This window comes from Mytilus californianus, unplaced genomic scaffold (genome assembly GCF_021869535.1).
Source record: "Mytilus californianus isolate M0D057914Y unplaced genomic scaffold, xbMytCali1.0.p SCAF_10, whole genome shotgun sequence".
NCBI lineage: Eukaryota > Metazoa > Mollusca > Bivalvia > Mytilida > Mytilidae > Mytilus > Mytilus californianus.
The window spans coordinates 35,580,031-35,592,429 of NW_026262582.1; the positions used below are offsets into that span (position 1 = coordinate 35,580,031).

A 12,399-nucleotide genomic window follows, 5' to 3' on the forward strand; every position below is an offset into this window, starting at 1 on the left:
AGACAGAAACCTATAAAGCGTCTTTAAAATTATTGATGCAAATTTATTGTTTTTTAAAGGAGCATTAGCTGTTAAATTTATGTTCACCGATTTGCTTCAAATTCTCATATTTGGTTTATAACAAACTAAAACGTATATCCAAATTGCAAAAGGTCAAAAACAAGCAATTAACAATACATTGAATCGATTATATGTATTAGCCTTTCGTGTATATTTTAGCCTAGACTCCAACTAATTAACCATCGATATGACCTCCGAAGACTGCCGACGGTCATATAACCCGATATAAACATACATATACATATAGATAGAAAGCGATCACGTGCAATTGGATTTTTCTAGGTCTGTTTGATTTCGTACTGTAGGTTCAAAAGTATATTTACCATCGTTTTTACTTGTATAGGATTTATTTATTTTTGGATCGAATCATTCAACCAAATGATTCATCCTTGTTTCACTTTCAATGTTGACATTCTTTTCCTTTTAATAGCTGAATTCATGCGTAGCCCATCTCTAGCAAAGTGTTGAATTGAAGGTCACATGAATACGGAACCAATGAGGTCGAATTATTCACTTGCAAGTGAATAATTCATTAGCAATGTTTCTTACATTATTTTGAAAAAAATATCAAAACTGGCTGCTAAAAGCAAATTATTATTTTATTATTTCACTCTCATCAATGATTGAACAAAAAAATTATCTTATTCTAATTTTTTCATATAGCTTATGTCTATTTAAATTATCGGTTTTTGATTGGTCTGCCCGAGAGGGTGACATTTGCAAAACTTTCTCTCGCCAAGCCATGGGATAGAGTCTTCCTCGTATTAATCAATTAAGATCTGACATTTTAACGTGAACTATAATTATAACTGTGAGTATTGGCACATTTGAAGGCATCGTTTGATATTGTTAAATTTAGATATGATAGAAGACACAGTTATGAACCAATGTCAGATGTTATGGGAAGACCTGGACCTCCTTATTATAGAAATGACTCTAAAAATCAACAACCTGTAAGTGTATGTGTCTTAATTCAAATAACTTTTATAGTTATAGAGATCATATGTCGTTTATCACGTAGATATTACAAAAAGTCGAGATTGAAAATAATTCTCTTAACCGACTAGCAAATGAAATGAATTTCAAACAGTTGCAAATAAATGAATTTCAAATAGTTGCAAATACAATGATTGTTGACTTGTTTTTTTTTTTTAAAGTTCACCGACTTTCAAAATGAATGTCTCATTGTTTCGATATTATCATGACCATATGAGTGTAGCATATGGTAACAGTTAACCTCGGAACATTTCGGCTTTATTCGTTTTATGTTCCTTTTGGTCAAAAGCTCCTGAAGTAAATAAACGTCCTGGCTTTCAGATTTTTGGTTTTGAGCGCTCCTGATGACAATAAATACAGAAGAGCACTTAGGTTACGTAAAAAAGGTGTTAACACTGGTTCCGACCGCTGCTGGTGGACTGTTATGCCCCGAGTCTTATCATCATAACAATTGGTCAGTGGTTCGACAGGATTTATAACATATAGCTTTCACATTACATAATTAAAGAACTATTTAGAAACTAAGTTGCCAACTACATCAGGCAAAATTGAACTTATATGACTTTGACTATTCGTATTAGGTGCATTTTTGTCATATAGGTTCTCAGTAGTTTTACATCCTTGGCCATCCATTTTTGTCATATTGGTCCTCAGTAGTTTTACATCCTTGGCCATCCATTTTTGTCATATAGGTCCTCAGAAGTTTTACATCCTTGGCCATTCATTTTTGTCATATAGGTCCTCAGTAGTTTTACATCCCTGGCCATCCATTTTTGTCATATAGGTCCTCAGTAGTTTTACATCCTTAGCCATCCATTTTTGTCATATAGGTCCTCAGTAGTTTTAAATCCTTGGCCATCCATTTTTATCATATAGGTCCTCAGTAGTTTTACATCCTTGGCCATCCATTTTTGTCATATATGTCCTCAGTAGTTTTACATCCCTGGCCATCCATTTTTTGTTTTCTGAAAACCCAGATATTACTCCAAACGCATTAAGTTTTATTAACCGCATTAACTTGACATTAAAAATATCATTGATACGGCCATTCCATATTTACTGTTTATGAATGTGAATTATTCGATACACTAAGGTTTTCTACAATATGCATATTCTTCAGCGGACCTGGCACATTTTTTTTATACGCCCGTTTACGGGACGTATTATGGTATACCGTTGTCCGTCTGTCCGTCCTGTCCGTCGTCAACATGTAGGACATTAACTCAAAAACGCTTTAACCAATTTACATAAAACTTGGGTGAATTTTTTTATATTTATTGACGTGACCTCTCTTTTGTTTTTTTATAAATTTTAGATTTTAAGTTTCCGAGTTATGGGGTTTTAATCATTAAAAAAGGGGGGATTTTCCAGTTGTCGGACAATAACTCAAGAATGCTTTCAGCAGTTTTTATGAAACTTTGGTGAATTGTTAATACCTATTGATGTAACCTCCCTTTAGAATTTATAAATTTTACATTTTAAATTTCTGAGTTATTGGGTTTTATTCATTAAAAAAGGGGGGATTTTCCAGTTTTCGGACAATACCTCAAAATGCTGTGAGCAGTTTTCATGAAACTTTGGTGAATTGTTTATTTCTATTGATGTAAGCTCCCTTTTGATTTTCATAAATTTCTAATATGACATTTAGAATTAATTGAACTTATTTGTTTATAGTCTGACAACAGATTTACTAAGTATTGCGCAACAGCACAGTGTTTTGCACAACAGCAAGAAATCTTTAATTGAATATAAATTCAATTCATATAACCAATTTCAAATTCTTTGACCTCATTTATTCAGAAACCTATAATACATGTATGTCAAATATTTAATTACAATCCAAATTCAGACCTGTATCAAACTTGAATATTGTGTCCATTTTTGCCCCAACTGTTCAGGGTTGGACCTCTGTGGGCGTATCCAGCTGCGCTCAGCGAAGCAGTTTATTAATTATTGTTTTTCCTTGCTCTTAACTGCCATTTGTTTTGTAGTACCTTCTTACAGCTGAAATATTGTGTCACGATGAATTGGGGCCAGGTGTCCCAAATTTTGAGGCTTATTTTAAATGTCGTCATAATATGATACTTTCTTATATCAGATTTTTTGAAGATCAACAATGAAATTACCATTATAGATGTAAATGTCCTTAAAGTGGTATTGACATGAAATAAAATCAAACAACTAAATGCCTAGTGATGTCAAGCTTTAAAATGCTGCTCATGTTTGTTACACTATGTATTGGATTGATTGTTGATTGATTGATTGGTAATTAACGCCACTTTCAGCACTATTGCGCTATTTCGTACCGGTCAGTTTTTATTGGTGGAGGAAGCGGGATTCGGACTCACAACCTCAGGATTGACAGGCTAGTGATATAGTAGTTCGACTACTTAGACCACTCACCCACCGAGTCTTCACTACTATGTGTTATAAGTTTCAATTGTAATTGATCTGATGTTCAAAGTGTATTGAAATGAATTTTGTTGGTTTGTTTTTCAGGGTTTTACAAATTTAGGTTATGATGATGATAAGTATAGTGACTATAGTGATCCAAGTCAAACCAGACCCCCAAACGGACAATCCTGGAATCCTGAGGATAGCAAAGACACATATGCAAAAATAACTGAACAATTAGATCAAGAAAAGCGTTTTGAGGTAGATCTTAATATTTGTTACTTCTGATTTACTATTATATCAAAATATACATTTGTATGAAAGGTGAAAGCAGGGTTATAAAATGATGTATGTGTCCATATGCTTCGTCGGTCCGTTATTTTGGTCTAACTATCCATTAATAGTACAAAAGTGAAGGAATTTCAATTTAAACACAAGTAGTGTTTTGAATAATTCAAACATTTATTAACTGAAAATTTACCGGAAATAACCACATTTATTGATATTTCATGTCAACACAGAAGTTCTGACTAAAATGTTCAGAGTTTGTGAGGAACCATTATAATGCACTGTTTATTCTTAATGAAGGCGACAGTAGTTTACTGATGTAAAAATCTCGTAAATCGATTAAAAGAGACAAACCAAGGTAACAAAAACTGAGGGAATCGAATGAACTTAAAAAAGAAGAAGACAGGATGCGTCGACAGGGTAAATAAACTCAACATAGATACCAGGATTGAAATTTTGTATTTGCGCCAGACGCGCGTTTCGTCTACAAAAGACTTATCAGTGACGCTCGAATAAAAAAAAAGTTAAAAAGGCCAAATAAAGTACGAAGTTGAAGAGCATTGAAGACCAAAAATTCCTAAAAGTTTTGCTAAATACAGCTAAGGTAATCTATTTCTGGGGTAGAAACGCCATACGAATTCACATTCAATCAAATTGTGACATTCGGGAATAGGAAACAATCGGATAAATTACAGATCAAACGAATACTAGAATATTCGTATATAAAGATCTGAGACCGCGAAAATATGCCGCTAGTGATCTGAGACAACAAAATTTCCTGATGGTGAACGTGAAACTTATATAGTGTCGATTCCATTCATTCTTCATCATAACTCTGTTGAAGCAGATTTTGTGTAAGGAGAACAGCACTGTTCATAAAGTCTGTATAGTTTGAACATGCACGAGCCTTACGTATTACATGAGATATGTTAACGCGATACGATAGAACAGAGGGTAGGGTATATTACCACTGAGAGATAGGAAGTTGACAATTGGAAAAAATCAAGATATAAAGCAGACATTCTACTTTTGGTAGAACCCTTAATTTCAAGTTCGCTGGGAAATATCAGATTTAAGCACTCATTAAAATGTGGGTTATTGAGTGACAGATCATCATAAATATATCTGAAAGTAAATATCAAAGAACTTTGCAAGATGCATGCTTTTTCTTTTCGTCTTTGAGAAGGTTCTGTATAAATTGCCTCAAATGAGAAAAAAATGGCCAGTAGTGGTGCACAATAAATACCTATTCGAATACCGGCTGTCTACTGAAATATCAATCCACTAAACTCAACACACTGTGACACATGTTATCGAATTAGTGATATCATCTTCGGTGTATTCGTTGATTAATTCTTCTATAATTATAAATGAAATAAAAAACTATTTCCGTTTACAATCACACATCAATCACTCAATACTTTTTAGACGGGTTAGATGTTCTGGAAGGTTTGGCGATTGAGATAAAATGGTGAAAATATGTCATCACTTAAACTGATCTGTAATGAAAATCAAATTTGTAAAAAAAGATTAGGATCGAGGAAAAAAAAAAAAAAAAACAACGTCAGAATAAAAAATCTCAAATCAGGTTGTGCTTAGAAATCTCCAAATTTTAACTCCATGGAAATAAACCAAATCACAGTATTATATAGAACTCTTTGTTTTATAGATTAGAAGACCTCAAGTATCTGGTAGTATACGACAGAACAGCGCGGAGGTAAATATCCATTTCAGTTATGATTATCATTTATTATAAATATGGGCTACTATGTTAAGGGAAATCATAACTCATGTTCTTGAAAACTATTTCATGAATTTTAGGACCAAAGAAGAGAAATATTATTTACAAAAACATATAGATCTGATAAATGTGTAAGTGAGTGGACATAGACATTCGTCACTTGCAATTTTGTGCTATTATATATTTCATATAAAACCTCATTTTTCAAACAACTTTTGTGTGTTTATTTCTGATCACATTTTAATCAAATTGTTTACGCTAGAAAGGACATTATCCCATATTTATTTTTTTTTTTTGGTCGAAATTTTGTAATGAACCTTTTTATTTCTAATGAATTTAACAGTAGATTTATCTATTGTTAGAAAAGTTGCTTTACCTTTCTACTAAAATAAATGATTATTATTAGTGTTTTCAATTTAGTATAAAAAAATAAACAACAGAAGACAAAACTACCAACAAATAAATAATCAAAATTCAAACATTTGTGCATCTTTCAACACCTGGTTTGGAAAAAAAATCCAAACACAAACGCTTTCAAAATATTTTTGTAAGAAAAAAAAAGCGTTTTTAATATAAAATATATAGGGAAGAAATTGAAAAGACGATTACTTATGTCTATGCACTGGACAAAATATACCGAATTTCTTTTGAAAACTCTAGGAGATCATCATTTTTTTAATGAAAGCGAGATTGAATTGAGTTTTGTTGATAATGAATGTCTGTTTAATGTCCAGTCGAGGTGTTAAACGCATATTATTGAGTCTCGATTTAATAAGATAAATTATTTTTAGGCTAGGAGCATTTTTTTTTGACATGTTGTAAACTAGACATATGCATATTGATTAAAACCATATGTTGATCTCTAGATGTTTTTAATGTCGCTTTATTGATGCAAAATTGGGCAATACACCAGATATCTTCTTTATGACATATTAAATCACATAACTATACTAAAGTGCTTATCAATGAAATGCAAAAGAAAAGAGCTTTCATACTAAGTACTATTTGAAATTAAAATTGAAACTAAAAATATTGTTGAAATGCTTTTCTTCAATTTAGTCATATCCGACAGGACGGGTAATAATTTTTAATAAAAGGCTGTGGTAGTAGTATTGATAATAAGTGTTATACGGAAACTGTTTAAATCTATAAAACAGAGTATTCAAAAATCATGTTGCATTTACAAAGAGTTTTTTTTTCATCATTTGTTTTAAAACAGTTTTCTTTTTACCCATTAATGAGGGTCTAGATTTGGAGAGAGTCCTACAATTCTGTATTCTTCATCATTTTTAGCCATTTTTTCTATTCTTTATAAAATGTGCCCATTTTTCTCCATTCTTAATAATTTAGCACCCCATTATTCTCTTTTCTTTATATGTTGGACTATTTTTCTCTTTTATTTTTGTTTGGCTTATTTTTTTCTATTATTTTATTTTGCCATTCTCTGCAGTATTGGGACATTATTCTATTTTCTGTAAACTCCATCAAGGCCCTCATTATTTGAATTTGAATTTGAACGAGAGCTAAATGATTGATATAAATTCTGCCAAGGTATAAGAAGTTAGCTTCTGGAGAGTCCACCTTACATTTACTCAATGTCCACTTGAGCATATTATTTTAATTCACCTACTGCTTTTATAGCTCGTGATCATATAGAATTTACCATCCGCAAGATAGTTTATTAAGTGTAAAATAAATCTACAAAAAAAAGCAAATATGTCTACAAAGACAATCAAAAAGGCATATAGACAAAGCACATTAGCAAAAACGAAAGACAAGAATACAAAAATTTACCATAGCACAACAAAACAATGACGGGATTTACAAGTACCGAGCCACGTCAAATGGATAATGCCAAAAATAGGTTAAACAGTAAAAGTAATAAATTACAAAGACAAATTAAAGAATACTATAACACGTTATTAAGGTGATAAACAACGTCTGTATCTAGAATCTGTACTTCATTGGACCATCGTGTATTATTTGTGAAGTTGATACGGAATATTATAAAGTATTTGTTGTGATAGTGACAGATAGATGTAGTATAGCAATTGTAGATATAGAATTACTAGCAATATGACGCCTTTAAATGTTTGGAATCCCGAACTTGCTTAAATTCATGTCAGTTCTTTCATTTACACACCTTATTTTGTCAGATACATGTTATGCCAGCATCAATGTGTTTAATGTTGGATTCATTGCTGTAGTTTAAAAGAGAAAAAAGAAGAAAAAATGAAAAGAAAACGTATTTTAATTTTTTTATCATTATTACATGGTTTAAAATATTTTGATTTCATTTTTATAAACCAATCAATGACACTACCTTCTGTTTTCTTACATTGGTGTTGCCTTCATTTAAATATGATTAAGATTTAATGTCTGATATATGTAAAAAAAAAACTAATAGAAACTACTTGAAGAATCAAAACATGTTCACAAAAATATACTAGTAAATAAGTAATATCTATTTTATTGTTTGATTTACAGGCAACTACAGGATTTTAGAATAATACCGCTGCCATGATATGGAAAGGACGTTATCCTAAAGTTATAGTATTGGTTATAAGATGCGTTAAAAATATTTGGTCTTCCATCATACCGACAATACTTTATAGTCTCCTATAGATTAACGTGTTCATTATATTCAAAATGCAAAAACGAGAAAAACGTTTGTTATATCCCTGAATGATCTGACTTTATGCTTTATTTGTCCATATATGTTGTCAAACTTTTCGTTATCTGTTTATTTTTTTTTGTCTACATTTGATATCGTCCGTTATGTATATATAGATTCTACCACTGCATCGAGTGTGATACGATATTTATCCTCTCGAGACAGTTAATTTTCAAATTTAAAACGCGAGGCTCGCCGAGCGTTTTAAATATTTAAAATTTAACTGTCGAGAGTGGATAAATATCGTATTACACGAGATTTGGTGGTGGAATCTGTTTCTCTAATGATTTTCAAACAATATGCAGGCAAATTTACTCCTTCTTTTCGAATGATCTGCAAAAAGATGTGTTCTTTCTATGTGACGTCATCAGGCATGGTCGCCTTTTTTCATGCCGTCACAATAGGAAATTCAGAGAAAAGCAAGAAAATTCGACGTCATAATCGTATTTTAACCAATGAAGAACTGAGATCAAACGAACCACACGTTGATTAAATTTTTTTTATACAATGGGTGCAGAAAGGGATAAATTGACGAAGAATTAGAGAAATATACATATATATATATATACATCCTTGTATATGTGTCTACTAGCATTTAGCAGATAAAATGGTTATTTAGAAACAAACCCTTTTAAAGGCAAACTATACATAATTGGGCGATATTTCGGATATTGATGATATTTTGTATGGATTTAGAACTAGTTCAACCTCATTTGTATATCAAAAAAATATATATAAAACAAGATAACTTCCAGATATACGTTCAATTAAACATTCAAAAGTAGCTATAGAAATGTATAATAAAAACAATAAAATTGATTGTGATTGACGTTGAAGGCGTCGAATCAATGACATGTATCTGAAAACATATCACTAGTCAAAGATAATTTAAAAGAAAGGTTATGAAAAAACTCTAGACACAATCGTGATTCCTCAATGTAGTCAACATTTCAGTCTATCAGGAAAGGTCTAAGCTGAGTCAATATTTGCCATTTAATTTTAACCCAGGGCAGCTGAGGGTACATTCATATATAATATAATATATATCGGCTACAACTAAATTCATTCATAAATATCACTCATTAACCTTTCTATCATTTATCAGTTTTGATTTTTGATTACATACTGTATTATATTGTGTTTTGCTTTGTATATTGTTTTATTAATTTTTCAAACAAAGACCATTTAGTCATGTTCCCGCAAATGTAATTGTTATTTGATTTTCATATACGGATGGACTCTGAATACTTCTTCATATTGTTAGACGTAAACTATATTGTATTACATATCATGAGCACATATCGTACTTTTAATAAAGTAATACATTCCTTGGTCACTGTAACCCTGGTATTTATGATGAGTTTATTTTTTTTGTCATAAGTTTTCCATTGTCGTATACCCTCGTAAAGAAATTTGTCTCTTATTTTATTGTCTGCTAAAATCAATTTTTGTAGAATGTGTCATAGTGAAGAAGAAATGGACACTGACTATTAAATTTATATACAATTTTTTTTTTAAATATTGTAACTTAACTTTTTTCTAGTAGTTGGGACCGTGGTCCGTGATCTCTTTACACTATTTTTCAGGTATATAGTAGAAAAAATAATTTATTAATGTCCTAATAATTTTAAAGGGATACTTCTAGTAAATGGATTGCACATTTGAATTCTTGTATATATTGTAGTCTCTTTTCCTAAGCAATCCCTAACGATTTAAAAATCTAATTAAAACAATTCCAAACACCGATTTTTAATTTATTAATTTTTTTAATTTTTTTTTACAGCAAACCTGTTTAACCCATACACTAAGTATAAGTTGTCATCAAAAACATCCAAGCACGTCTCAATTGTCTCACAAATTCTTCATCTACTTATCCCAAAAGCTAAACTGAACATATACTGAATTGTATATATACATTCATGGCTTTCAAATGCTTGGGTTTTAATGAGAGTAAAAGATAAGCGAAGGATACCAAAAGGACATTCAAATTCATAAGTCGAAAATAAACTGACAACGCTATGGCTAAAAAAGAAAAAAGACAAACAGACAAATAATAGTACACAAAACAACAAAGAAAACCAAAGACTGAGCAACACGAACCCCACCAAAAACTGGGGGTGATCTCAGTTAAATCAAGAAAAGTGCTTTAGATGCATGACATTTTAAAGTATTATTTTCATTTAATCCTTATTACATGATTTATCCAATGTACCATCTTAAGTGGTTTAAACTGCACACATAACAATGTGAGTATGTTATAAGTAGTACTTTTTCTCGCTCAATATCTGTAAAGGACGGTAACTAGCCCAGTAGTCAACATTTTTGTGTTGACATGCACTATCATTGACATGTTCATTTTCTATAAATTAACTGTTTATAAAATGGCGATATATTCGAAATATTAAGGTTTTTCAACCCAAAGCATAGATAGACTTAACTGATTTTTTTCGAAATTTTCGGATATTAACGCTTTTCAACTTTGTATAGAGTTGGCTTGCAAACCATTTTAATTCGAGCGCCACTGATGATATTTTTGTAAACGAAACGTGCCTCCGTCTTAGCAAACTGTAAACCTGGTATCTTTGATGACCTTTATATGAATATTTGTTTAGAAACCTGTAGCATTGTAATAAGTAAATTAATTATGCAACTTTTATATTCTCATGGGCATCACATTCATTTTATATACATGTCTTTACGAATACATATGATTTGATTTAAAAAAATGCCGATGTAAATTAAGACATTTTGATATTACTTATATCACGGAATTGTTTGCTCATGAACATCTATACGCATTAACTTTCCTTTTTCTATAGATTTATATTTATATATGTATCATTCACAGATGTAAGTTGAATCTAATTTATATACATGTACTTAATATATACCAATTACGTCAGTGTACATTTATATATATATAATGTATACTGAAGAAATGCTAGTTTACCAAAGTCATGTGTAAGAAAAGTTGTTCATTTGTTGTTTATTTATCTGAAGCTTTGATTTATATTTTAAATACAAAAATCTATCTGAAATGGGAAAATCAAGAACATTTACTGATCAATAAATTATGTTTCATATAGAAAGTATTTGTTTTATTTTTTTCAGCGGTTGACCGGTTGCTGTTTCATGGGCATCTAGTCTCATATATTGCATATGTATAGATAAATATATAATGGACCAACAAAAATTAAGCAATAAATCGGTTGGGTTGATTTTGCAAGTTGCTTGACTGAGATGAAGGAACAATTACATGTAGAGTAGGGCTAATAATCTGTTCTTCCGATATATCACGATGCATGATTTATAACATGCATTTCTGAACAAATCCCCGTTGATAAATTAAGAACTTATCAAGAAACTAAATGTCCAACATCAGTAAAGTTGATCTTAGAAAAAATCCTAGACCATTATTATTTAAAGAATAATGACACTCATGTATGCTTATAACAACGTTTGTTTCGTTTGTGAAGTCTTTTAAGTCGGGAATATGACAGTTGTTATCACATATTCTATGGATGTTGGCGTTTGTTTTTGTAGCAGTTCAGTGTTTCTGTTGTTCCGTTTGGTTTCCTCTTATAGTTGATGTGTTTCCCTCAGTTTTAGTTTGTGACCCGGATTTGTTTGAGTTTAATCGATTTAAGCATATTGAACAGCGGTATAGTACTATTGCCTTTATTTGTGTTGTTAGCTTCTCTCGCCAACCCAGACCCTGCGCAAACTTCTGTATCTGCTTTGGTAACTACTGTTGAAATTTAACGTCAGAAAATAAGAAAAGCGAATAATGGGGTGCTAGAATAAAAACGAATAGACGATTGATTGATTAATTGGTGTTTACCGCAACTTTCAGCACTATTGTTCTATTTCGTGTCTGTCAGTTTGTATTGGTGGAAAAGGCCAGAGTCCCCGGAGAGAACCACCGAACTTCGGTAATAAAACTGACAATCCTAGTCAATTAAGATTGGAATCGAGCGCTCCTTCCAGGTGCGGGATTAGAATAGAGAATAATGGGGTGCTAAAACAAAAGGATAGAAAACAATGGGCAAAAAAAATAAAGAATAGAGAAAAATTTTCTAAATTTACAGAATTTATACATAAATGAAGGGCCCCATCCAGACCCTCATATATTCAGACATAAACAATCCGAATCAAATTGTTTGTGTCACTGAAAGTAAACACCACGTTTCATCTTCAAAAGAAACTCATTGTCCATTTTACCCCAACTAATACCAAGTTGTATGGG

At 31.3% G+C, this 12,399-nt stretch overlaps 1 protein-coding gene across 6 annotated transcripts in view; it reads left to right on the forward strand.

The window, feature by feature from the left end:
* Positions 1-11,242, forward strand: part of LOC127718020 (serine-rich adhesin for platelets-like) — a 47,396-nt gene extending 36,154 nt beyond the window's left edge. For 3 of the 6 annotated variants that reach the window (XM_052223909.1, XM_052223910.1, XM_052223912.1), the window contains exons 10-14: positions 920-1,019; positions 3,556-3,711; positions 5,408-5,455; positions 6,539-6,556; positions 7,967-11,242. In XM_052223909.1, coding sequence (XP_052079869.1) covers positions 920-1,019; positions 3,556-3,711; positions 5,408-5,455; positions 6,539-6,556; positions 7,967-7,984 — 340 coding nt within the window. In that variant the 3' untranslated portion in view covers positions 7,985-11,242. The remainder of the gene's footprint in view (positions 1-919; positions 1,020-3,555; positions 3,712-5,407; positions 5,456-6,538; positions 6,557-7,966) is intronic. The other 3 variants (XM_052223913.1, XM_052223914.1, XM_052223915.1) reach the window with 3 other exon arrangements.
* Positions 11,243-12,399: the final 1,157 nt, after the last annotated feature.